Raw genomic sequence first — 27,085 nt, forward strand, 5'->3', positions numbered from 1 at the left:
GAACAAACTCCAGTGAGTTCTTGAGAATGAATCTAGACCGAAACGGTTCGGACATTTTGAAAGCATGTTTGAGGAAACGCAAGTGGAAAGACTACACCAAAGCAGGATGAGTATTAGAAGGCAAGTGAGTAGATCGAGAACTCGGTGAAGCAAACGGTGGAGAAGGATCTAATCAAAGCTGGAATTGATACGGAAGGAGCGCAACATCTATTCCAAGCCAAGAAAGTGCAGAAAGCTGTGGTTCCGGCCTTATGCTGCATCACAGCGGGATGATGATAAGGAATAGAGAAAACAGATTTTGGCAACAAGTATCATCATGGCAACTTGAATGAAAAATATCTTGTCGTTCCATCTCTTTGACTGACGTTTGAAAAGACCTTTCCAGTGTTTGTTTTTTCGACAATATTGCGGCTCATTGCAAGAGCAAGGTGACAGAGGGTGCGAACGGACAATATAGGACAGCGGGGAAACTCTTGGGCACAATTAGGAAAGGAATGAAAGATCACTGGAAAAAAGAGAGAGAGAGAGAGAGAGAGAGAGAGAGAGAGAGAGAGAGAGAGAGAGAGAGAGAGAGAGAGAGAGAGAGAGAGAGAGAGAGAGAGAGAGAGAGAGAGAGAGAGAGAGAGAAAGAGAAAGAATGAAAGAATGAAAGAGGAAGGAAGGAAGGAATCACTGAAACCGGCAAGTAAAATACTACTGCTGCTTTAAACTAAAATTTTAACTAAAACTTTCAAACTAAAAAATACTACTGCTGCTGTAAACAGTAACTACTGCTTTAAAAGTGTTAAGAAGGGTTAATGAGTGTAATAATAATTTTGATCAGGGTGGGGGATGACGTGAGATGGTGTTTGCACTTCCTAGTTGAAGCCCCGCAGAGAAGAGTCAGATAGAATAACCTCATCTGAAGAAATAACTGGTGGTGGTGGTTCGTATGCAGCGTGAATAATTATTCGTGTTCTGAGTAACTACTGCTTTCTTCCCTCAATTCCTTGCCTTCTCACCTGTAGCTGAAGTATCGCTCACCAATTCCTCAGTCGCTCTCACTGCCGCTCGACGCGCTGGGTCTCTCCTCTGCCCGTTCTGCAAACAAGCTCGCAAGCGAGGTATTTCCCTGTCTGTGCTCATGTCTTATCGACCTTGTAATTCTACGACTGCATTATCTTCCAAGTGTGGTGATTTTTATTATTTATCTATTGATCAAAACTGTGTTCGGACTCGGTTGTAGATAAAACGGAGTCATTCATTCATTTTGCAGCCAGTTCAATAAGAAAACCGATACTCCCGCTGTTGGTAGGATGAGTGTGTGGATGAGTGGAAGTGTTGGTAGGATGAGTGAGATTAACTATTAAAAATAACATTGTTATGAATTAGGGGTAGAGGAAGAAAAAGATCCAGGTAGATCTGCATAGGTAGGTGCTCGACTGTCGTGATAGGGAACCTCAACTGTAATAAGTTCTATGTTTAGCCGTATGTCAGAATAAGTTGTATCTGTGTCCTCACCATGAGGGGGTGGGGCATGCTAATTAGTACAGGGATTATGGGTAAAATTCCCTCATGTGTTGTTCCCTCTGTGAGCAACCCAGTGTCCCTTATGGCAACGCACTCGTATACATTAGATAGATCCCTTAGTGCACAATTAATTAATTCCCCGCCGCCACAATGACTTTGGAAGGACCGACAAGCAATATCCACGCCCAGGAGAACGTGTGATTGGTTCGGGTAAGAAGCTGGCCACTGATTGGTGAAAGGAAGGTGGAAGGAAGCGGCACACTGATTGGCCACCGACTGTTGACACCTCGGCCAATCAGTGCGGAAGGCGCGAACATTCGGCCAATCAGTGCGGAAGGTGCAAAACCACTACTTAAAAGCAGGTCGCTGATTAGAGGGCAAGGGCCGGTGACGTCAGAAGGCGGGAAAGACCACGAAGAAGTGAGGGACTGGTTGGTGGAGGAGGAGAGCTGACGTCACACCGCGTGTTAAAAAACGATTCGCTTGTGGGCATTCTGGGTCTTCCCTGGGTTCTTGGTCTTGGTGCTCCTGGTCTTGGTGCTCTTGGTGCTTGGGCTTGGTCTTGTCTTGGTGCTCTTGGTGCTTGGTGCTTGGAGCGAGGCTTGGTGCTACGAGCAAACGGGACCTAACGTGCGACCGACGAGCGGGCGAGTGAGGCATGTCGCTGAGCAGACGAGACCGAGGCGAGCGGGTGGCCCGGGGCCTAGCAAAGCGTGAACAAGGCAGACGGAGGCCTGCTTTGCGCCAACATCGGAGCCGGATGGAGCCTGACTGACATCACACATCCAGACAGATAAGACACACCACAGAACACAACAAGACGATTCTTTTATTTAATTCCTTCCCCTGTGCTGTTGTTGAAGAGTGTGTGTAAGAGTGCTCAATAGGGGGTTTAGCCTTATAGGAATCGTCGCGTTCCATTGTTCTCGTGTTCCGTAATAAATATTCCTTTGTTGTACATTTTACCCCTGTGTTCGTTTGAGTTCATTCCCTGCAGGATCAGAGCTGCCGATGAGATCGCTACAGGTAAGAGCTCACCACTTCTTCCTTCTTCCTCCCGTGCTTGCATAGTCAAAATCTATAATTGATCGTCGCCTCCATTAAGTTAGTTTGGCCATCCGCGAGCCCACGGTATTAACCGAGGGCAATCTCGTGACAATATCATGTATAATAGCATATGCCACGTAATGAATTCGGTTTTAAAATCTACAGCCTTCTGTCTCACGTCAGGCGACAACCAGTCTGCCAATCCAAGGTTATCCTTTTATGTCAAGCAGTGTTGTCTCCGTAACCGACTGGGGACTTCTCATTGGCTGGATTACTCCGAGGCCCCGACTTCGTGACGCCACTATTGATGTATCTCGTCAAGGTCTCCCGGCCCCCTTCTCCACCCGCCCCCCCCTGCCTCTGTACTTTCAAGTTCACCCCACCACCCTTCTTGGTTAACAGCCAAAAAAACTATATAATGGGCTTTGTCACAAGGGATGGAGAGAGATAGGCTGGTTGTCATTGGATTTGTCATGTGAGTTCTTTGTCAATTTCTGTACTTGAGCTATGTAATTGGTGTTTTGTATTGGAAACCTTATTTCTCCGAATATTAAAACTCTTCACTGTAAAACCAGGGAGAGGACAATGGAATATTTCCACTGCAATTATGTTGACCTAATAATGATCTAAAATTAATCCTCGACACAAGTTGAGGATTAATTTACACACTAAAATGAAGAGACACACTAAAATTAATCCTTACAACGCTCCACTTCCACTCACTTGTTCCACAATTGATCGATGTGTTTAGCATTTTTATTTCCCTCTCCTCTTCTCGATGTTGTTCACTATCACTCAGCATTGCTCCAAGTTGTTGATTTTTCTTATTACTATCTGTGATGGAACCAGACCCAAGGTTCAGAGCAACCTTCCACCCTCAGTTTAGCACTTGACATGGAGAAATTGCTTTTTCCAAGGATCAAATAAAGCTTGGACCGGTTTGAAATGGCAGAACGATGACTCGGTCAAGTGTATGATTAATACTTAACGGATTTAGTGGTAGCACAAGAGCATGACAAACTATTTTATATTTCTAAGGGTGGCTTTGCATACTTGTGGAAGTGCTTGGCTTGCAGGTAAAGGTGTCACTGCTTAGAGTTCAATCACAGGCCTTGAAGCTGCCTTTCCGTAATCGCAAAGGCCCTTTTCTAGGAACGTTTGCCAAGTTATCTGGTAGAACCAGAATTTATTGCCAATTGGTGTTCAAAATTGATCCAGGAATGCAAGAATAGTCTTGATATCTGAATCATTTTATTTTTTTGGTCGACACCATTTTCTTCGTTTGGAGGCAACACAAGGCTGCGGGGTGGCATCATTGGTTGAGGGCACGGCTGTGCCACTGATGGAGTGCCCTCTGTTGGTTATCGGGCAGGAATTTGGAATTTGTTCATGGTGCCGGTGATAGCTCGCCTAATCTTCGTGAAAGACACCATGAGAACTTCAACGTCCACCAACTAATACTAGCAGATGGAAGGCTCCGTTTAACGTCCATCTGAGGGACAGCACACACATTGCTGTGAAACACCAGGATGTCGGTTTTAGAGCTGGGTTGAGATTTGAACCCAGGCTAAACAACTTATAGAGGCGAGTGTACGTCCCCTTTTTAAGTATAACAAGCGTTACGCCTAGGTCCCCCGTCGGGGAAGTGATGTGAGTTGACAAAGTGGAAGACGCAGAAAACATGCTATGATATGATATTTCGCTCACAAGGTTCAGACATACATGGAGGCGGCCATCTTGGATTTTGACGTGGCGACGCAATTTTCAATAGCGTTCTTCCTTATGCCGAGATACACCCACATACCAGATTAGAAGTTGGTACTTCGCTTATATTTCAAGATATTCCGCTCACAAGGTTCAGATATATATATGGTGGCGGCCATCTTTGATTTTGACGTGGCGACCCAATTTTCAATAGCGTTCTTCCTTATGCCGAGATACACCCACACACCAAATTAGAAGTTGGTACTTCACTTATTTTTCAAGATATTCCACTCACAAGGTTCAGACATACATGGCGGCGGCCATCTTGGATTTTGACGTGGCGAACCAATTTTAAACAGCGTTCGTCTTTGTGCCTAGATACACCCTCACACCAGATTAGAAGTTGGTACTTCGCTTATTTTTCGAGATATTCCACTCACAAGGTTCAGACATATATATGGTGGCGGCCATCTTGGATTTTGACGTGGCGAACCAATTTTAAACAGCGTTCGTCTTTGTGCCTAGATACACCCACACACCAGATTAGAAGTTGGTACTTCGCTTATTTTTCGAGATATTTCGTTCACAAGGTTCAGACATATATATGGTGGCGGCCATCTTGGATTTTGACGTGGCGACCCAATTTTCAATAGCGGTCGTCCTGATGCCGAGATACACCCACACACCAAATTAGAAGTTGGTACTTCGCTTGATATTCATCTCACAAGGTTCAGACATACATGGCATCAGACATACATGGCGGCGGCCATCTTGGATTTTGACGTGGGTTGCACCCACACACCAAATTCGAATGCGGTCCTTCGCTTACGCACGCACGCACGCACACACGCACGCAAACACGCACGCACGCACGCACGGACACACGGACGGAGGGGAAAGCCATAGTCCCCCTTTCGCTACGCTGTGCGACGGGGGACAATTAGCAAGTCGGAACTTCATTCCCACCAAATACTCTTGTTGTCCCTCATTTTCCTGACCTAGGTTGAGTACAGAGCTAATTATGAAAAAGAACGAGCTAAAGGAGGATCGTTACACATGGATCACCCAAACCAGGTGGGGCAGTATTGTAGTTAAAATTGGTTGATTGATGTGGTTAACATACATTCCATAAAATTATGCTGAAATAATATGACGTGCAATTGGTGACGGAACTTTTGTTTGCAGGAATGGTATAGCAGAGCGGTAGAGGGGGCCCGAGGTTTGTGGGACACCTTGCAGATGCAACACGCACGGAATGCTGGGAAACTTGCTAGTTCTGTGAGTATGAAAGGAATGAACTTTGACCCTACCCTTTTCACCATGTGCACTTAGGAGAAGACGAGGGGGTGTGGGGGTGGTTTTCACAACTGGCCTTTTATTTTGTCATGAGGACGATGCTCAGGGCAAGCATTTTTCGGCAATGGAGTCAATCGCAGCAAAGGGATGTTTCTTGGCCAGAGCCACATTCTCCCAATGAAGGAATCTCCTGTTGCTGAAAAACCAGGCCTTTGTTCTCATGGCAAAATGACAAGTCGGGAACACCATGAACTAATGACTTGAACTCTTTGTGTGTTTTATTTTTTGTTACTAGGTAGGGTACAATGCATCCTGGCAGAAGTTGAGAGATGGAGGTTACAATCTGCCTTTGGATGCTCTAACCGTTGTAAATGCCCGCCAGGCAAGAGACAACTCCAGTGAGGTATGCATGTCACTATATCATTACCTCTGCCACCAAAGGTAGATGGAGGTTGTTTTCACTCCTGTCTGTTTGTTACTTGCGAAAATCGAAGATTTTTCAAGTATATTGTTTGGACTTGTGCGTTATTCCGTCTGTCTGTCTGTCTGTCTGTCTGTCTGTCTGTCTGTCTCTATGTCTGTATGTCAATCGCCTACAGGTCACAATTTAAAACTGATCTTTACGAAACTTCACCAAATGGTAGAGTTGGACATAGGAAGCTTCTTGATCATCTTGAGGTCAAAAGGTCATCATAGGCCAAAGGTCAACAACTTAGGTGGAATTTCTAAAATCCTCAATTTTCATCCGATTGACTTGAAGTTTGAAGAGGATTTGCATATCAAGTCACAGAATTCACCCACCAATTATTTTCCAATAATTCACCCACCAATTATTTTGAGCCCAATTTTGGCCAAAATATCAACATAGGCCAAAGGTCAACAACTTAGGTGGTATTTCTAAAATCCTCAATTTTCATCTGATTGACTTGAAATTTGAACAGGATTTGCATATCCAGTCACTTAATTCAACCACAAAGTATTTTTGAGGTCAACATAGGCCAAAAGTTAAACATAGGCCAAATATCAACAACTTAGGTGGAGTTTCTAAAAGCATCAATTTTAATCCAATTGATTTGAAATTTGAAGTGGATTTGCATATCAGATCACTGAATTAAACACCAATTATTTTTGAGGTCAACATAGGCCAAAATTCAACATAGGCCAAAGGTCAACAACTTATTTTAGGGATTTCGCAAGTATCGTGTAATGCACGAGATATTTCTTGTTTGTTTGGCTGTTTGTCCGTTTGTTTGTGAACAGGATATCTGAAAAAGTTGTGGACGGATTCGGCTGAAATTTAGCGGAGAGGTTGGGTATGTGACAAGGAAGAATTGATTAGATTTTGGTGAAGACCCGGATCCGGATCTGGATCTGAGAATTTTTTAAATCTTCTAAGTGATTCTTCACTATTGAGTGATAGGGCCAAAAACGATAGTATGACATTTCAAAAAGTTGTAGACGACTTATGACAAAACTTGGTGAATGTGTTGGTTAGGTGACAAGAACAAGCCGATTCGATTTTGGTTCAGGTCCGAATCCAGATCTGACCTATCAGTGGGATACAAAGCATAAACTGTTTAGCCTGGCGGAGGTATGCGCTCTACCCAGTGCCATTCTAGTTCTGTTATGAAATGTTTGGCTCACTCTTCTCTTGTTAGTCTTCTCCTTAATCTCCTCTCTGTTTTCAGTTCTGCAATGCCTTTGTCCACTGTTGCATTTTTTTTTTGGGTTGCATAGTCAAGGCATGCGGAAGGGCTAGATACAAGGAACAGCAGAAGAAGGGGGAAACGACAATTGCAGGACAGAAGGGGGAAATAGACAGACATACACACAAGGGATGAGGGAAACAATATTGGGTAGGGGAGAATGCAAGGGGTTGTCAAGATGCATAGAAAGGCACAATTTGGGGATGAAGGTGGTTTAACTGGTGTAGAAAGGTTTTTTATTATTTTTTTTCTGTTTTCTTGCAACATGAAGAGGTTTGGGAAGAATCTTTTACGGCGTAGCCCATAGGACAAAGCAGTCTAGAACAGTGCTTGTCTGTCCATATATATGTATGCATGTCCCATCAAACTTAAACCAATCAGAGCTGAGGATCTGGTCACATGACAGGGTGATGTGATTACGTCTGATGTCATTATGGCGTACAACAGCTGACGCTCCACACACCGCCATTTTGATTCCAATGTCGTTCAGGCCGAACATATCGTTGAACCTCTCATATATCACAATCGCCATGCTCTACCTTTACGCTTTTCATTCAGTCTGAAACACAAACAAACCGATTGTTAAAATGACCATCAAATATCAAAAGCATAGTGATCTTCAATATATTAAAGTAGCAGCAGTTTTGTGTCCGGCCGTCATGCTACGCCATTACGTCTATGATGTCATTACGATGGCTGACTCCACCGACCGCCATTTTAATTTACAAGTACACCTGCTCACAACGAAAGCGGCAGGAAGGGTAATTCCTCTTTGGGGTATATAGATTACAGACGATCTATGGTCGGGTCTCAAGAACATGAGCACACCTCAAGGTAAATGAGCACACCCCAGTCTTCCTCCCTTTCAGTTTTGTGTTAAACAGCAGGAAAAGTGGGTTTCATTGGTGGTTTTCAAAACAAAACCTTAATTGGTGGGTTTCAAAAGGCCGCTACAAAAAACACCACTTTTGCAGCAGGAAGTGGCATGTTATTTACCCAACCTTTGTGGGGTATATAGATTACAGTAGATATTAGCTCAGTTCTGTAAGTAAAACCTACCTCAGGGATGTCTGGATTCCTCCAAATTTATTTGTTCAATGCTACAAACAGCATTAGCGACTGTTTAAAAAGCTAATCATACGTGTTTGTGGTTTATAATATTTTATAAGCCCGGCTATGCCGCTGTTAGACTTTCGGTCTTGTTTTTAATTAGTAAATTTGAAGTATATATATGTATATATTTATGGTGATTTGATTAATTGTGCTTTATCTTACAGCTGCGTTACCGTGCTGACCTTGCCTGGCTGCGCGGGACCCCCTGGGTACCTCCTGGCTTGTCTGCTCGTCGACTCGCCCAGAGCATGGTGAACCTGAATACATTCACATGACACGTGAAACTCCCATCACAACATAATGATTTCACAACAATATGAAGTGGAGGTGTGGTGCAGTGCATTCTCTGCTTAAGTGAGGTCTTGGGTTTGATGTCTGATCGTGGAAGAAGATGACATTTCATAACATCTCTAAACATTTTCATCATTCATAAAAGTATTTCTATCTTATGATGACATTTGCTGTTGTTAACAATAACAGAAGCTTAAAGTTTTGTGTGAAGCACTTGGATGATGATGTGACGGAGACTCACAGCAGTACAGACACCACTGTGACAGGTAACATTTAATGTAGGAGAAAAGGTGAACGCATTGGAATTTTCCATGTCCTTTCTTCCACAAAGTTTCCATTTTGTCCCTCTAGTGACTAGTCTGATGCTGGTGTCTTCCTCTCTTTTCATTATTCTTGCTTACGGGATGGCCTAGAGGTGCGCACACTCACCTCTCAGCTGTCTACCCTGGATTTGAATCCTGGCATTTCATAGACAGGATGATCCACGTATGTGTGTGTGTTCCTGCACTAAACTGAGTAACAAATGGTCTGGTCTCCATGGTTACCCTGCTTGTTATCTCAGGGTGTGGTTGTTGGGTGGGAGCAGCTCCTACACCACAAACAAATTCACATGCCCAGGCGTCCCCAATTCAGGTGTGAACGGCTATCTTGGACTACGAAGGACAAACCAATAATTCAACGTATCACTTTACCCTAACACTAACTCTAACTCTGGAAAACAAATTCTTATCAACCAGTAATAATTCTTAATTAGCTATTAAAAAATAACCCGCTGAAAGCGAGTCATCTCACATTCGAGGGTTTAACCCCTCATGCCTTTTATAAAGTTGGTCGCAGAAAAGCTTTAACTGTGCACACCTTGGCAGGTGCTTTCCCTTTGTCCAAAATACTGGAGCTATCATCCTTCGAGTTAATGATGAAGTTTCTCATTCCCTTCTGGAATCCTCTTACACTGGATTTGTTTATTACCTGCGAAAATCGAAGATTTTTCTCAAGTATATTGGTTGATCTTGTGCGTTATTCTGTCTTTTGTCTGTCTATCTGTCTGTCTGTTTGTCTGTTTGTCTGTATCTCAGTCGCCTACTGGTCGCAATTTTCAACCGATCTTCACCAAATGGTAAAGTTGGTCATAAGCAAGAAGCCTATTGTTTTTGGGGTCAAAAGGTCAATAGGTCAACAGAGGCCAAAGGTCACCAGCTTTGTCAAATTTCTAAAATCCTCAATTTTCATCCGATTGACTTGAAAATTGAAGAGGATTAGCATATCTGGTCAATGAATTCAACCACCAATTATATTTTAGGTCAACATAGGCTAAAAGGTCAACATAGGCCAAGTATCTAAAATCCTCAGTTTTCATCCAATTAACTTAAAATTTGAAGACGATTTGCATACCTGGTCACTGAATTCAATACTGTTCTCCCCTCTGGGCTGGTGCTCCTGCCTCACACCTAGCTCGGCTTCACGTTGTTGAAACCAAAGCTTTCAGAATCATTGGAATCTTCAGCGATGAAGCTATCTCCGAGGGTCTTTCACTCACTCAACGCAGGCAGGTTTGTGGTCTTTCTGTCTTCTACCGACTCCTCTCCGGCCTTGCTCCCCCAGCTCTGTCTGTGCTCTGTCCCCCAAATACTCCTACAGGTCGCACAAGATCTGCCAGCAACCCTCTTATGGTGAAACTGCCAAAATCAAGACTCTCTGCTCACCTTCACTCCTTCATTCCTCTTTTCTCCCGCCTCTGGAACAAATTCACACTCTCTTCAATCCCACTCCTCCTTCCAGGTCTTTAAAACAGCTGTTCACCACCATCTCTTATCTTTCCCCATCCAAAACCTTGATCTTTTCTACCCCCGTTACACCCAAATCCACTTTTCTGAAATACCAACTTCTTTCCTGGAAGTCCTAGTTGTGTCCATGTGTTTTTTTACCCCTCAAACCCCTCACCCACCTTCCCCCTTCCCACGCCTCCTCCCCCCCACGCCATCTCCCTCCCACAGATCTCCCGATGTTCCTGCTCTCAAATGTTGTACTTGTGTGCTTTCCCCTCTCTCCCCATCTTGTGTCCCGCTCCCTTTATTTTGTCTGATGTGTTCGTTTGTTTTTTTTGTCATTAATGGTAGCTCTTATACGAGCCTCGATCTTGTATACAAAAAACCCAAAAAATTCAACCACTCATTATTTTGAGGTCATCATAGGCCAACAACTTATTTTAGGGATTTTGTATGTATCGTGCTATGCACGACATATTTCTTGTCTTGTGGGTTCAAGCAAATTAAACTTTTCACTGAAGTTATAACACGTGCTCACGAGAGGGCGCTCGTCTTCTCTCCATGTCTTTCTGTTTTCCCCAATGAAAACAACTCCAGCTCTAAATTTAAACCGTTCAAAGCATTTCTCGGTGAGGGATGGCAGGATGGCCTAGCAGTAGGCACACTCACCTCTAAACTGTCTTGTCTGGGTTGGAATCTCAGCCACAGGTAGACATTTCACACACACAAACATACATCAAACACACAAACAAAATTCCCAAATAAAATAAAATACATAAATAAATAAAACAAGAAGACGTCATGTGGAGCACGATACTTGCAAAATCCGCCCCCCCAACCCCAAGGAAAAAAAATTCCATTGATACAGCAAATTGTCCATTTCATCAACATTAAAATTGACAATCTTGATCAAAGCTTGGGTCAACAGGAAGAAAAGTGACGATTTTTCAGATGAAAAATGATGATTTTGTAAGGTTGACCTTGAGTTAACCTTTGACTTTTTGACCTCAAAAATAGTTAGTTTCCCTATTTAGTGACTCAATGTGCAAATACTGTTCAATTTTCAAGTCCATCGGATGAAAATTGAGAATTTTAAAAACTTGGCCTATGTTGACGTTTTGGCCTATTTTGACCTCAAAAATAGTTGGTGGTTGAATTCAGTGACCAGATATGCAAGTCTTCTTCAAATTTCAAGTCAATTGGATGAAAATTGAGGATTTTAGGAATTTGGCCCATGTTGACCTTTTGGCCTATGTTGACCTCAAATATACTTGGTGGTTGAATTCAATGACCAGATATGCAAGTCTTCTTCAAATTTCAAGTCAATCGGATGAAAATTGAGGATTTTAGGAATCTGGCCTATGTTGACCTTTTGGTCTATTTTGACCTCAAATATACTTGGTGGTTGAATTCAGTGACCAGATATGCAAGTCCTCCTCAAATTTCAAGTCAATCGGATGAAAATTGAGGATTTTAGGAATCTGGCCTATGTTGACCTTTTGGTCTATTTTGACCTCAAATATACTTGGCGGTTGAATTCAGTGACCAGATATGCAAGTCCTCCTCAAATTTCAAGTCAATCGGATGAAAATTGAGGATTTTAGAAATTTGGCCTATGTTGACCTTTTGTCCTATGTTGACCTCAAATATACTTGGCGGTTGAATTCAGTGACCAGATATGCAAGTCCTCTTCAAATTTCAAGTCAATTGGATGAAAATTGAGGATTTTAGAAATCTGGCCTATGTTGACCTTTTGGCCTATGTTAACCTCAAATATACTTGGTGGTTGAATTCAGTGACCAGATATGCAAGTCCTCCTCAAATTTCAAGTCAATCGGATGAAAATTGAGGATTTTAGAAATTTGGCAAAGTTGGTGACCTTTGGCCTATGTTGACCTTTTGATCTTTTGACCCCAAAAACAATAGGCTTCTTAATTGGGACGACCTATACAACTTCGTGAAGTTTCGTGACGATCGGTTTCGAATTGTGACCTGTAGGCCGGTGGCAAACAAAAAGAAAAAACAAGCAGAAAAGCAGACAGACAGACAGAACCACAAACGCAACCGACCAATATACTTGAAAAATCTTCGATTTTGCAAGTAATAAAATAAAATGAGTTGTACGCAAGGTAGACAGGTAGTTCCACAGGTCTAATGACTAATGACAAGGTTTTATCCTGACAAACTGCATCACTGAAATAAAATCCTGGCTTTAAATCAACTTCCTCAAGCTTAACTGTGATAAATCTGAAATAATCATCATTGGCCCAAAAACGCTCACAAAATCCACCCATAACTTTGCCCTCAACATCGACGGTATCCCAGTATCCACCTCCCCTCACATCCGGAATCTTGGCGTCATCTTTGACCAAACGCTCTCCTTCGACAAATACACTAAACAGATCACAAAGACAGCCTTCTTTCACCTGAAAAACATCGCCCGTCTCCGCTCATCCCTCTCCTTCACGGCTGCAGAAACCCTCATCCACGCCTTCATCACTTCCCGTCTGGACTACTGCAATAGCCTCCTCTATGGTTCACCCTCAACAATCACCAATAAACTCCAATACATTCAGAACTCCGCTGCCCGTCTACTCACCCATTCCCGGACCCGTGACCACATCACCCCCGTCCTTTACAAGCTTCACTGGCTCCCCATCCCCCAGAGAATCCAGTACAAAATCCTCCTCTTGACCTACAAAGCCCTCCATAACCTGGCCCCATCCTACCTGGCTGACCTCCTCTCCAGACACACTCCCACCCGCAACCTCAGCTCTGCTGGTACCAACCTCCTTACCCCCTCCATCCGGACCAAATTCAGATCCTGGGGGGACAGGGCCTTCTCCATCGCTGCTCCCGCCCTCTGGAACTCACTACCTCACACCATCAGAGACTCCTCCTCACTCACCACATTCAAAACATCACTAAAGACCCACCTGTTCAGCACTGCATTCAACATTCAACCCACAGCATTTAACCCCTGACTATCTCTTCTCCTTCTCCCTCCTTTTGCTTTAAATATTTCCCTATTGATTCTTGTCTTTTTGCAATTGTTGTTTTCATGTATTGTTGTGCATTATGTTTTGCACTCTGTCAAAGCGCCTTTGGGTTCTGGAAAAGCGCTATACAAAATAAATGAATTATTATTATTATTATTATTAATGAATCATCAATGCGTGCGTGGTCCCTCAGATAGATATTAAACTGGGAGTCCCATCTACTGGTATGAGTTGGCGGATGTCAGCGATCCAACGGTGTCTTCGGCGACATAGACTTTGTTTAATACTTAACCCCTTCGAGTTTGGCTAGTTTTAGGCAGATCGCATTCATGCTTTGGTCACTCCTCCTGCCTTGGTGCTGATGTGGAATGGCGATGTTGAAGTCTGATAATTGACACTGTAGAGATGCGTCCGGAGGTAGAGGAAGTGCATGACGTGCCGTTCACCATTTGGGTGACGCACACAAACGACAGAGCATTAAATATATTGTCACGTGTACACTACCCCGCACGGAGCCGCAAATGGCACTTGTCTCAAATGAGGTCTCGCCTCGAGAGATAGCCAAGGTTAGAGCTCCATTTGATCAGTCGCATGCCTGAGCGGAGTGGCCTATTGAGCATGGGTTAATCCCACACAGCTTATTAGGATTTTAACTTAATTTAACGATTTCCCCTAGGGATATCCAATGTACTCAATCAAGCAACGCCCAGGAGGCCAATTGCGGATTAGGCAGTCAGCCTTAAGAAATAAGGATTTATAGAAACAAGCGATCACCGGCAGCCCGACCAAATTACTGCTTCAACCTACAAGGGGCAACTTATGCATCTTCAACCACTGCATCGGTGGCACAGCTGCGCCTCCATCAAATTGTGCTACCCGCAGCCAAGTGCTGTATGCGTAAAAAGAAGAAGAAGCGCATAGTTGAGCGGCCTGCACATTGATTAACATAAAAATGATGGTCTGCATGAGACTGTAGCTGAGAGCCTGTATGCGGCTATTTCATTGGTCATGACAATCCTAGTATCCAATCAGACCTGTTAAACTTAACACAAGGTTGGAACAGTCGTCCCAATCAACTTTCAAACAATACCTGGCCACCTGGATGTGCATCGACTCTTGTCTGATCAAGTATTTTGGTATTTAAAGACTTTTTTTTAAAATTTGCTGTCATGAGATTTTGTGAAGTGGTCCAATTACATTCTCCAATGGGTTTGCAGTAGAAGACCTCTTTTTTTTTTTTTTTTTTTTTTTTGTATACTGAATCGAGGCTCGTGAAAGAGCTAACATTTATTTCACAAACAAATCAAACAGACAAACAAAATATATAAAAAGAGGGAGCGGAAGACAAGATGGGGAGAGAAGGGGAAGCACACAAACACAACATTTGAGAGCAGGGAGATGTGTGGGAGGGAGAGGGCTTGGGGGGAGGAGGTGTGGGAAGGGGGGGGGGGGGGTGGGGGTGGGAGAAGTATAAAACACAAGGACACCAAGGACTTCCAGGACAAGAGTTGGTATTTCAAAAAAGTGGATTTGGGGTGAAATTTGCGGGGGTAGAAAAGACCAAGGTTTTGGATGGGGGAAAATAAGAGATGGTGGTGAACAGCTGATTTAAAGACCTGGAGGGTGGAGTGGGATTGAAGAGAGTGAGGGAGTTTGTTCCAGAGGCGGGAGAAAAGAGGAATGAAGGAGTGAAGGTGAGAAGAGAGTCTTGATTTTGGCACTTTAACCATAAGAGGGTTGCAGGCAGATCTTGTGTGACCTGCAGGAATATTTGGGGGACAGAGCCCAGAGAGAGCTGGGGGGGGGGGGGGACAAGGCCAGGGAGGAGTCGGTAGAAGACGGAAAGACCACCAACCTGCCTGCGGTGAGTGAGTGAAAGGCCCTTGGAGTTAGCTTCATCGCGGGAGATTCCAGTGATTCTGAACGCTTTGGTTTCAACACCGTGAAGACGAGCTAGGTATGAGGCAGGAGCACCAGTCCAGAGGGGAGAGCAGTATTCCATTGAGCTATGGATGAAAGCCTTGTATGTGGTGAGGAGCTCAGGTGTGCCAAGGAAGGACTTCGCACGACGGAGGATGCCCAGTCGGCGATTGGCTTTGGAGGCCAGATTTGAAATGTGGTTTTCCCAGGAAAGATCATGGCAGATAGTGAGACCCAAAAGCTTGAGTGACAGAACTTCTTGGAGAGGATTATTCAGAAAGTGGATGGGAGGGTTGTCCAGTCAGTCTTTTCGGAGAGACATCGTAAGAGTGTGAGATTTGTCAGGATTGAAAGACATGTTCCACTTGTTTGCCCAGTCTGTGATTTTGTCCAGGTCTGCAGAGAGTGAGGAGGATGCAGACTGCCGATCTGAGGGATGAGGAATGGAGCGACAGAGAGTAGAGTCATCAGCAAAGAGATAGAGAGGATTTTCAAGAGAGTCAGAGAGATCATTGATGAAGACCAGAAAAAGCACAGGGCCCAGAACACTGCCTTGGGGAACTCCAGCCTGAACAGGAAGAGGAGATGAGAGAAACCCATTCAGGGCCCCACGTTGACTACGTCTAGAGAGGAAGTCCGCCAGCCATGCGTGGAGATTTCCATGGATACCAAAGGAGGAGAGTTAGGTGAGCAGAGCGGGGTGCCAGACCGTATCGAAGGCACGTGATATGTCAAGGGAGACAGCTCTAATTTCCTGTTTGGCATTGAGGACCTCCATCCATTGTTGAGAAAGCAGAAGCAGCATGTCCAGAGTAGAGTGACCAGGTCTGAAATCAAATTGATGATCAGAGATCAAGCCATTGGAGAAGAGGAAAGATTTCATATCCGAAGCAATGATGGATTCCCCGACTTTGCTGATAATTGGGAGAAGGCTGATTGGTCTGTAGTTGCTCGGATCTGTTTTTGCACCTTTTTTGTGCAAAGCGGTGATGTTGGCTGATTTCCAAGCAGATGGCAGATGACCTTGAGCAAAAGAGAGGGTGAAGAGAACAGAGAGAGGGAGTGAAAGAGCGGAAGAACAGGATTTTAGGACCCGGGGGCTGATGCCGTCAGGTCCAGTTGCAGAATCAGAGTCGAGGGTTGACAGAAACTTTTCCACCTTGTCAGGAGGAAAGGACACAGAGTCTAGGAGCAGCTGGGTATGACTGGGTATGGTGGGTACAGAGAGGGATGGGTTTGGGACGCAAGATTTAGAGGCAAACACAGAGTTGAGGCATTCATCCTTTTCACGTGCGGAGTCAGCCGTGTAGCCGTTTGAGGTGAGGGAGGGGATGGAGGGGGAACAAACACCAGAAACAGATTTGACCAGATGCCACCAGGATTTGGAAGAGGTAAACAGATAAGAGAGTTCGGTCTTGAGAAAGGAGAGCTATTGTTTCCTGGCTCTCATGGGGGTGGACACACACTTGTTTCGGGCTTTGTGAAAGGAAATGAGATTTCCTTCCGTTGGATTTGCTTTCCAGGAGACGAAAGCAAGTTGTTTCTGGGCAACAGCCTCACCACAAGATTCCGTGTACCATGGACGGGAGGAAGGGTATGACAACTGAAGACGAGATGGGATAAATCTGTGCATGAGAGAGAGCAATTTACTTTGGAAGAATTCCCAGGATGAGTTGATGTCAGAGGCGGTAGAGATGGGAGACCAGTCCAGATGATTGATGGCTGCTTGAAGACCGTGCCAGTTGGCCTGAGTGAAATGCCAGACTCGTTGACGCTGAGGAGGCTCTCTGAGAATGGTCAGAGATATGTCCACTTTAACAAGCACATGATCAGATGAGCCGATTGGAGCAGAAAAAGAGCAGCAGACATTTTCAGGGAAGTTAGTCATAACCAAGTCCAGAAGAGAAGATGCTCCGTTGACTGAGATCCGGGTCAGGAAATTGACAGATTGTGTCAGTCCCAGTGAGTCGCAGAAGTCCTTTGCTGAAGAGCCATGGCTGGTGAGAGAGGTACACACACCCAGCCAACTGGCATGGTGACAACTGAAATCACCACATATGAGGAAGAGAGCGTTGGGATGGGTAGATAGAAGTTGGTCCATATTATCAGACAGCGAGATGTAGATGGAGTCATCACTGTTTGGTGGACGGTACATCACACATATGAACAAAAGGTGGGAGCGAAGGGGAAGCCGTAGCCAAAGGTATTCCTGGAGGTGAGGTGGAGAGAGGGCAGTGCAGGGCGAGTGAGGAAGAGAGTTTTTTTTAATAAAGATAGCAACCCCACCTCCAGGACGAGGCTCAGGTCTATCATACCGGAGGAGGGAGTAACCTGGGAGAGATACCAAGGAATCAGAGACATCATGAAGGAGGAAAGTTTCTGTTAAGCAGTTCACATTTGGTTTGTCAGAAGCAACCTGTATGGAGAGATCAGTCAAGTTTGAGCGAAGGCCCCGGATGTTTGAGGTCCATACCGTTGATGAAGAGGAAGGGGGAGCATCGGATACAGAACAGGGGGGGAGGGGTAGGGTAAGATGTGGAAGAGGAGGAAGTGGTAGGGAGAGCTGTTGAAGGTGTGTCAGAGATTTCAGAATAGCTTGGAGAAGGGGAAGAATGGGGCGGACAAAAGGTTTGATGGTAATTGGGTGAGGCACAGTGAGGGGTTATTTGAGGAGTGGGAAGAGCGAGGCAGAAGGTTGGGGGAGATGAAGGTGAAAGTTGGAAGGGGGAAGAAGTGGGGAGGACGCTTTGAGGAGGAGGGGTGAGAGGGGAGTCTAGGAGGGGAGGAGCGAGGGAGAGTCTCAGAGGGGAGGGGTGTGGGGGGAGTTTAGGAGGGAAGGGGCAAGGGGGGAGATTTGAAAGGGATGGGTGATGGGGAAGATTTGGAGGGGAGGGGCAAGGGGAAAGACTTGAAAGAGATGGGTGATGGGGAAGATTTGGAGGGGAGGGGCAAGGGGGTAGATTTGGAGGGGAGGGGTGATGGGGAAGTTTTGGAGGGGAGCGGTGATGGGGAAGTTTTGGAGGGAAGGGGTGATGGGGAAGATTTGGAGGGGAGGGGCAAGGGGGAAGATTTGAAAGGGATGGGTGATGGGGAAGATTTGGAGGGGAGGGGCAAGGGGGAATATTTGAACGAGATGGGTGATGGGGAAGATTTGGAGGGGAGGGGCAAGGGGGTAGATTTGGAGGCGAGGGGTGATGGGGAAGTTTTGGAGGGGAGGGGTTATGGGGAAGATTTGGAGGGGAGGGGCAAGGGGGTAGATTTGGAGGGAAGGGGTGATGGGGAAGTTTTGGAGGGGAGGGGTGATGGGGAAGATTTGGAGGGGAGGGGTTATGGGGATGATTTGGAGGGGAGGGGTGAGATTGGATTTTAGAAAGTGTACGATTAATGGGAAACGAACATTTGTTGCAAAATGAGTTTCTTGTGACCTTCGAGTCAAAAATACATTTGAGGACGCTGGAGGAGGGGTGGAGGGCAGAAGAGTTTTGGGAATGTAGAAAAGAGGAACTGTAAGAGATGGAATTTTTTTTTGGAATGAATAGATTTGGTGAGCAAGTCGAAAGCATCCTTTTATAGAAGAAGAAGAAAAAGGTGTTATAATATACTACAGAATACAGTTCTTCAGGGGAAAGTTTAAACATTTTTAAATTGAGCAGTAAAAACTATCTGGGGAAATGGAAAATGGAAATGGGGGTGAAACACGTGATCGAAGAACGAACAAACAAATAAGAACAACGAAAAAACGAATAAGAACAGAGAAGGAAATAATTATTTTTGGGTTTTTTTTTTTTGAGTTGAGATTTTAAACAAGGAAGTATTGGGTGGAAGACTGGGACAAAAACAGAGAACGAAAGTAATTGCAGCACAATCGACGGACCGCTGAGAGAAAAACAAAGCCTCAAGGTTGGACATGGTCACCTACTAGGCCTCAAAATACGCGACACGAATTAACCGACGATTTTGTATACATGTATGAAAAATTAACACCGAGAATCTTACTAACGACACACGATAGGTACACACACCGAAAGATAGATACAGTTTTGACAAAAGCACAATTGTGAAAAATTACTTAACTTCGAAAGCATGAGCGCATGGACAGCTTCGAAAAGACGTGACCTCCAATCTTGCGCATGCGCATAGTTCGCGAATGCGCAGTTAGCTCTTGAATCAGAAACCCTACTTGTTGATCCGGATGCGTTTGCAAGTTGGGTGGTTGTAGCTGAAATGCGTGACCTTTTGCCCATCGTTACTGTGACCACTATACCTTGACTTTTCTATGATTGTGTTTGAAGCTTATTACATAGACCTATGCAGGCCTCAGCTCTGAGCCAGATGCCATATATCAGCACTCGGCAGCTGGTTGGGCTGTTATTGCCATTACACTAATGAGGATTCCTTGTGGCTTCCAAGAATGTGGAGTTTGGCTGAGTGTTATGGAGGAGAAAGAAACACTCCTACCAGACAATTATTTATTCAATTACTCCAGGTGTGAAAGAATGAAACAAAATGGAGCTGGTAGGCCTGTTTCAAGGGTTCCCAGCCGAGTGCAAGTTCAAATCGCGTAGACCTACGATGTTGATTTAAACGATGTCTGTACTTGTAATTAAAGTGAAAATACATCGATATCTCCTCATGCCCTTGTCCAAAATGTAATTTATGTGCTCTTTCCTTTTCTGGCTGGCACATCTGCTTCACACCTTGCTCTTCTTTATTCCGTGGAAGGCAAGGCCCTCAAAATAATTGGATCCCCCTTGACAGATCTGAGCATCTAGGCCTGTTACTTTTGCATCGCAGACACATTGTTGTTGTTGTTGTTGTTGTTGTGTTGCCCCAGTCAGTTGTGGTTGAACAGAACTGCGGCATGGAGATAGCCGATCGATCTCACAGGAGCGAACCAGAGATCCCTCACATCCAAGTTGTTAGGTAGAGTGAATCAATGCGTTCACCTACATGAAGCCAGGGCAACGCAGTCTTCCATGATATGTTGTATTGTGTGTGGAGCGGCCTGGCAGCGGTTGCAGGTGTCGTCAGTGGTGTCGTCGAGTCTATGTTGATGCGCACCATGTTGGTGGCCTCTCTGTATTCTACCACCTTCTCTTTGGTCTTGCACCCTCTCCCCCCTGTCTCTCCCAGGTTTCTACAGGTGCACATGGTCTGCCAGTAATCCTCTTCCTCACAAAATTCAGGCTCATTGCTCACCTCCACTCCTTTGTTGCTCTTTTCTCTTGCCTGTTGAACCAACTTCCCCAGTCTGACAGTCCCATTTCTCCCCCCAGGGCTTCAAGACAACTGTTCACTACTACCTTAGGCCATCCTCCATACTAATGATATATACCCCCAAATGACCCCATTCCCAATCAATCCCTTTTTCCAGGTTATTGTGATATCTCCACTCTCTGTCAACTCTTCTCATTTGTTCGTTGTAGGTCGATTTGTTCCTGTTCTGCTTCATCCCCGCTTTCCACTTCCTCTTCTCGCTGTGTTTCAGCTTGTGAACATCTTGTTCACCCCACGTGTGCTTTTCCCCCTCTCCTTGATCTCACTCTTACTTCTACTCTGCTGTTGGTGTTTCCCCCCTTTCCATTCTGCTCTAGCTCTTCCACGAGCCTCGAACGTGTATCGAAAAAAACTCTTCTATCGGCTTTAGAACTGCAGAAAATCTGCTCCTCTCAGTGCCACTCTTGGACTTGTTCGCCACATTCACAGGGAGAATGTTCACCCATTGAGACGAGGGTAATGAGGCTGATCACAAATGGCCTTGATTGAGGGATGAGGGTAATGTGTCGGCCCTGCTTGGTCTATAAGTGATACTAATCCATACTTTTTAGTTGGGTCTTAAATCCTTTAGGAGTTTAGAGCAACTTGGAATGGCCACCAAAATGTTGTCAATTAAAGAGTCCCATAGGAAGGATCACAGGCAAGTATGGGAAATGACATGAGATGATGGTGCAGTATCTGCTTGATCTCCTGGAGTGAAGGGGGTGATTAAACCATCTCTGGTCTGGAATGGTGGCCTGGAGGTATTCACCCTCTCCTCCAAGCTGTCTAGCCTGGATTTGAATCCCAGTACTTCTGTCATCACCAGATTACGCACTTTAACCTAAATGGTTCCTTCTAGCAAATAACAAAAAACACATTTTGTCTGCATCTCTTCTTGCCTCACACAGATCACGGGCGTGTACGGAGCTGAACCTCAGGCGAGCAGCGGACAGGCCGGGGCAGAGCAAATGGACGACATTCAGAAGAGCCAACTGCAGCCAGGGGTGATGCTCGATGCATTCGAGATTTTGCACTCAAAGAGAAAAGCTCATACCTGAACTCTTCCCTCTGTTCAACCTTAAAATCACCTGCCCTTGATATCTCACTCTACCTTCACCTTACAAAATTGAGCCTCTACCCAGTAACCTGAATCCCAATCTGCTGGATTAATACATCAGATTGGGCACATTTTCAGAAAACTAAAATCAATATAATTAACAAAATTATTAGTTTGGCAACATTCTCATGCCACATCTAGAAAATGTCAAAAATATCATTTGCATATGGAAGAAAATATAATATTATTATTATTATTATTATTATTATTATTATTATTATAAAGGCAATTACTTTTAATTTCAAAGAAATCATTTGCAAAGCACTCCTCCGCGTGCAACAAATGCCAGCTTGCCCTCAGATGATAGAGATTTGTTATAACGGTTTATTATTGTGCTATAACATTGCCACTACTTTGTTTTAATTCCAACGAACAAGGAATTATTATAATGGGGCTTCCTGCTCGTAATTTAATTTCTCTTTTGAATATTCGAAATGAATTATGATGAACGTGCCTGTGTCGTTTTGTTACGCTTTATTGTTTCACCACTGCCGACGCCTACTTGATTTCAAACTAAAAATTATTCATGATTGAAGGATGTGATGGTTCTTTTTCTTCGTGTTTTGGGCCAGACTTGCCATTTAGGGCTGGTTTGGGGGAATTGGACATAGGAGGAGGACATTTGGTCCAACACAACTGTGCTTTATCCAAATTACATCGATTTAATTTATCAGTGTATTCATCATCTATGGTCCGAAACCAACCTAATATTTACCCAATTGAATTGGGGGTGGAGAGGGTGGGGAAGAAGAGGTGCGGAGGAGAACAGCAGGTACTATAGGGTGCTTTTCTTTTTGGGAAATTGAGGGGTTATAGGGTAAGGAAAGACTGAACAGCACATTCACCTTTTGACAAGACCCTCACAGTGACATCACAATCATTCCACATGTGTACAATTACTCACCCATAACTGAACTACCTCCCAGTCCTGCCAATGTACATGTACCGCTCTATCCCCAATGCTTCTATAGGTACCTATCTAATTCCAATTTAAACTTATCTACCGTTTCTGTTGCCACTACCTTCCCAGAGAGACCACTCCATGCATTAATTACTCGGAGTGAAAGACCCTTACCTTACTATCATCCTAGCTTTCCTTTTCATTACTCTAAAGCTGTGGCACATGGTCCAACCACAATCCATTCTGCTGAATTGTTAAGGATTTAGGTTTTTTAGGGGATTTGGGCTGGGTTGGGGATTGGGACTGTTTAAGGGACAAGTTGGGTCACTCAATCAACATCAGGTTAATTACAATCCAGGAAACCATCAAGAAGATGGATGTTTCAAGTTGTAGCAAAAAAATTAATCTGGGAGTGCAGCACAGCAATGTTGGGCCAAATAGCCTCATTTCCTTCTTTGAGGTCAGTTTCTCAGTCTCATGTAGTGTTTTTTCCCACGATTTTCGGGACATGCACACACACATACAGAGAATTGTCTTGCAGAGGGGGGAGGACGTTGTGCCCTTGACCAGACTATGGGTGCACCCCCAGCACGTATGTAAAATTTGGTGGAGATTGGTCAAGGAGTGTGGAATTGTATAGAAATCAAAGAAAAGGCTTCATACTGACACACACACACACACACACACACACACACACACACACACACACACACACACACACAACAGTTCTCTGACGACATCCAAATGGAATTTGGCCTAGATAAATGTGACAAGTACACATTCGTTTTGTACAATGTAGGCCAACAAAAGCGGATAACATTAATATCAACGTAAATATAACAGGCTAAAAAATGAAGGAGTAGAAGAGAGCCACTCAATTTATCATAAAAAATGTGCAAAACAATTGCCAAATAATATCTGCTGAGAACGAAGCAAAATCATGAAAACATAACTCACCCCAAGGAACAAAATCGAAGCCATAAACCAACTGCCAGTACCAGTGTTCCAATATAGCTGTGGAATAGTAAACTGGCCACAAGCAGAAATGAATTTTTTTTCTATCAAAACAAGGAAACTCCTCAATATCCAAAAATGTTCGACAAAAATCAATGCATCCCGAGAATGTACCTGCTGAGGAAAGGAGGTAGCGGCCTGATGGTGATCAACCAAGTGCACAGGATGACAACTGTAGGATTAGCTGAGTATGTGAAAAGCTTAAGAGTACAATTTGTTTAACAAGTATGAACATAACAAACCAGAAAAAACTTCCAAAATCAGTTGTGAATGGAAGATGTCACGCACCAAACCGAAACAGCAATGAATGCAGACCCAACAATTACAAAAAGACAAAAGAAAAATACAAGATGAAATACCAGCAGATATGTATATAGTGACAACTGGGAGAAAGACAAAAGAGCTGGGGGAAAAAAAAGAGTTGGACAGATTGGGGATAGACAAGGATCAATGGAATGGCTAAGAAAAGATCAGCTCAACTGGGAAGGAGAACAAATCATTATTAATGTTTAAGACCAAGGACACCACACCAATGGTTTTAAAAAGACGGCGGGAGTGAGTGAGTCGGACAAGTGTAGGTTCTGCAAGGTAGAAACAGAAGGCATGAGTCACCTATCAGAATGTTAAAAACTCATGTCAGAATAGCTGTACACCCATAGGCACAACAAAGTATGTCGAGTAAACCACTGGCACATCTGCAGAAATTTCAATATCCAGTTTTACAAAACTCATAGAAACATGGACCAAAATAAATAATTGAAAACAGGGACATAATGATCACGTATGACCTGATGATCCCATCCAGCGTGAACATAGAAAAAAAGCACTGCGACCAGACATAGTACACAGATACAAAAGGGAAAATAAGGCATTGCTAATTGAGGTTTCACTACCCAGTGATTTTGGACTAAATAATGTGGCAACCAAGAAAATGACCAGATATAAAGATCTCAAGAATGAATGAATGAATGAATGATCGTTTTAGGCCATTTTCCCCGCTGGAGCAGGGGTTAGCCTTGCGGGCCCCATGGCAATCATGGTTCCCTGTTTGAGGCAATGTTTTTATGGCCGGATGCCCTTCCTGACGCCAACCCTTGGTCGCCTCTTACGATGCGCAGGGATATGGTGTACCTATTCTAAACCGGGGTACACACCGTGATCATTCATCCCAGCAAGCTGGTACTCAATTTGCCGACCTCGGAAGAATGACAGGCTGAGTCAACCCCCCTGGTGTTAATTCAGCGATCGATCGGGATTGCGAACCCAGGATCCTAGGATCCCAAGCCGGCACCCTAACCGCTAAGCCAACACCAGGCTCAAGAATGAAGTGAAAAAAATCATGGAAGTTAAAGAACAACAAAATCGTACCAGTGATGATTGGGAAAATGGGAACGATAAAGAACAACCTCACAGAGATCTTTTTAAAAAACATAGGGGCAATACTCCTGGTGCTCACCTGGTAGAACAAACAGTATACTGCACTGACTAAAGGTATTTTAAACCAATTTCAATGATTGCAAGAAGAAAGGGCACCATGTTGAATCATACTAACATAATCATAAGACTTTAAACAAACAAACAAACAAAAAAACCTATTTTGGGGTTAGGGTTAGCCCTCCACCCCCACCCCCACACCGTGTACCCCCTCAGACCCCAATTTTTATAATGCCTCAAACAAACATTGGTACATCACAGTTGATGAAGGTTGTGGTGAAGTTTCATCAAAATAGTTTGTGTAGTTTCAGAGGAAAATGCAAATTCCTATTTTAGGGGTCAAACCTGGATCCAGTTCAACCCTCGGTGGACCCCTTTAGACCCCCACTCTTTTTAATGCCGTGAACAAACTTTAGTCACAACATACCAAATATAATTGTGCCAAATTTGGTCACAACCCCATCAGCGGTTTCGGAGAAGAAGTTGCAAGTGTTCACTGATGGACGGACGGCGCGCCATCGCATAAGCTCCCCTGAACTTCGTGCCAGGTGAGCTAACCATACCTGGGAACATTACCACAAAAAAAATGCAGCTGGAGGCTTTACGGGGCTCAGTGCTGGTCCTGAAAAGAGCCCTTGGAACAAAACCCTGAGAACAACACAACTTCACAACATGGCCCATGAATTGCAATCCTTCACTGAAGCTGAAGTGGATACCTTGAGTCCTTGGAGGACTCTGTTCCACCTTATAAAACCCAAATTATAGAGATAACAACCAACGACATGCACACTCACATATACAAACACATACACATACACATACATAAAACACACACTGCTGTAAAATATACATAGATTACAAATGTTTTAATTTAAAACTGATGTTAGATTTACTCTTTGTTCAACTGGAACAACATTCATTTTCAGATAAGGATCACATTGGGCTTTAGGGGAGGATGAGGAATGTTTTATTTTCTCTGCCAATCCTGCCGTGAATTCATAGCGACTCAATCATGTTTTGTCGACATCAGATACGTCATGCTACATGAACATGACGTATGCCAATGCCCCAGAAAGCAAATACATAAGGGTTCCATCTTCACTGATGCTCAAGATGACACCAACGGGCAACTTCTCATACTGCAGCATCTGCTCTATGAAGTCCATTGATGGTAATTTGTTCTACCTTTCAATTCCCCCCCACGACTACACCTCAATCATAACTCCATATGCACCTGCCAATTGGACAACTTAGTACAGGTGAACAGTAATTGTTATAAAATGTCTTCGATCCCTTTCCTTCGACTTGTCTGCTGGAATGTAGTGTAGCTGATCCTATCACATCTGCAAAAGATATTGAGCACAATTGATTTGGTTTAATAATTGTATCGGTGACCGCCATGGAAATTTTTGTAAGCTTGCGGAGGGCAGGATGCTGTCGTGGGTGCACACAGATTGAATGTCCACATGCACCAGGAAAAAGTATTGAAGGTTTATTATCTGGAGAAGATTCACTTGAATACATCTAGAATTACAACAAGTTAACAGTACACTTCTGCCCGACTCGGTTGAATTTAGTTCTTTTATAGCGTTTCTGTGAACAAATAAAATTCCTGAAGTCTTGAGGAGTCAGGAGGGCCAGGGTTTTGAGACAGTTTGGTGCCCATGGGCACAGTAGAACATCTGTTTCACATTTCAACACAGGCCATAAAGATAAGTAGCCTTAGATGAAAGAGTGTAGACATGGTGTTTTCATCATGCTAGCGCCGACTGGAGACTCCATCTGGTCTTGTCTGGCAAAACAGCTTTGTTCACCTTTTGTATATTTCTTCCTTGTGCAGATTAATCAATGTAAACTTTATTTCTACAAGTATTCCTAAGCACAGCAAACACACATTTTTTATTACCCATAATGCAGATTGATCAAAGATTTATCACTGTAAGTATATTCTTCATTTTTATTGGCAATATATATAATATATTGAAGACTATTATAATAACTGGTGTCTT

At 44.0% G+C, this 27,085-nt stretch overlaps 1 protein-coding gene across 1 annotated transcript in view; it reads left to right on the plus strand.

The window, feature by feature from the left end:
* LOC137426507 (nebulin-related-anchoring protein) overlaps positions 1–22,262 on the plus strand; it is a 57,557-nt gene extending 35,295 nt beyond the window's left edge. The window contains exons 8-13 of the mRNA XM_068115094.2: positions 1,008–1,103; positions 5,263–5,334; positions 5,446–5,538; positions 5,852–5,959; positions 8,540–8,626; positions 21,519–22,262. Of these exons, the coding sequence (XP_067971195.1) occupies positions 1,008–1,103; positions 5,263–5,334; positions 5,446–5,538; positions 5,852–5,959; positions 8,540–8,626; positions 21,519–21,668 (606 nt within the window). The 3' untranslated portion in view covers positions 21,669–22,262. The remainder of the gene's footprint in view (positions 1–1,007; positions 1,104–5,262; positions 5,335–5,445; positions 5,539–5,851; positions 5,960–8,539; positions 8,627–21,518) is intronic.
* Positions 22,263–27,085: the final 4,823 nt, after the last annotated feature.

Source organism: Myxine glutinosa, chromosome 5, assembly GCF_964187855.1.
Source record: "Myxine glutinosa chromosome 5, kmMyxGlut1.1, whole genome shotgun sequence".
Taxonomy (NCBI): Eukaryota; Metazoa; Chordata; class Myxini; order Myxiniformes; family Myxinidae; genus Myxine; species Myxine glutinosa.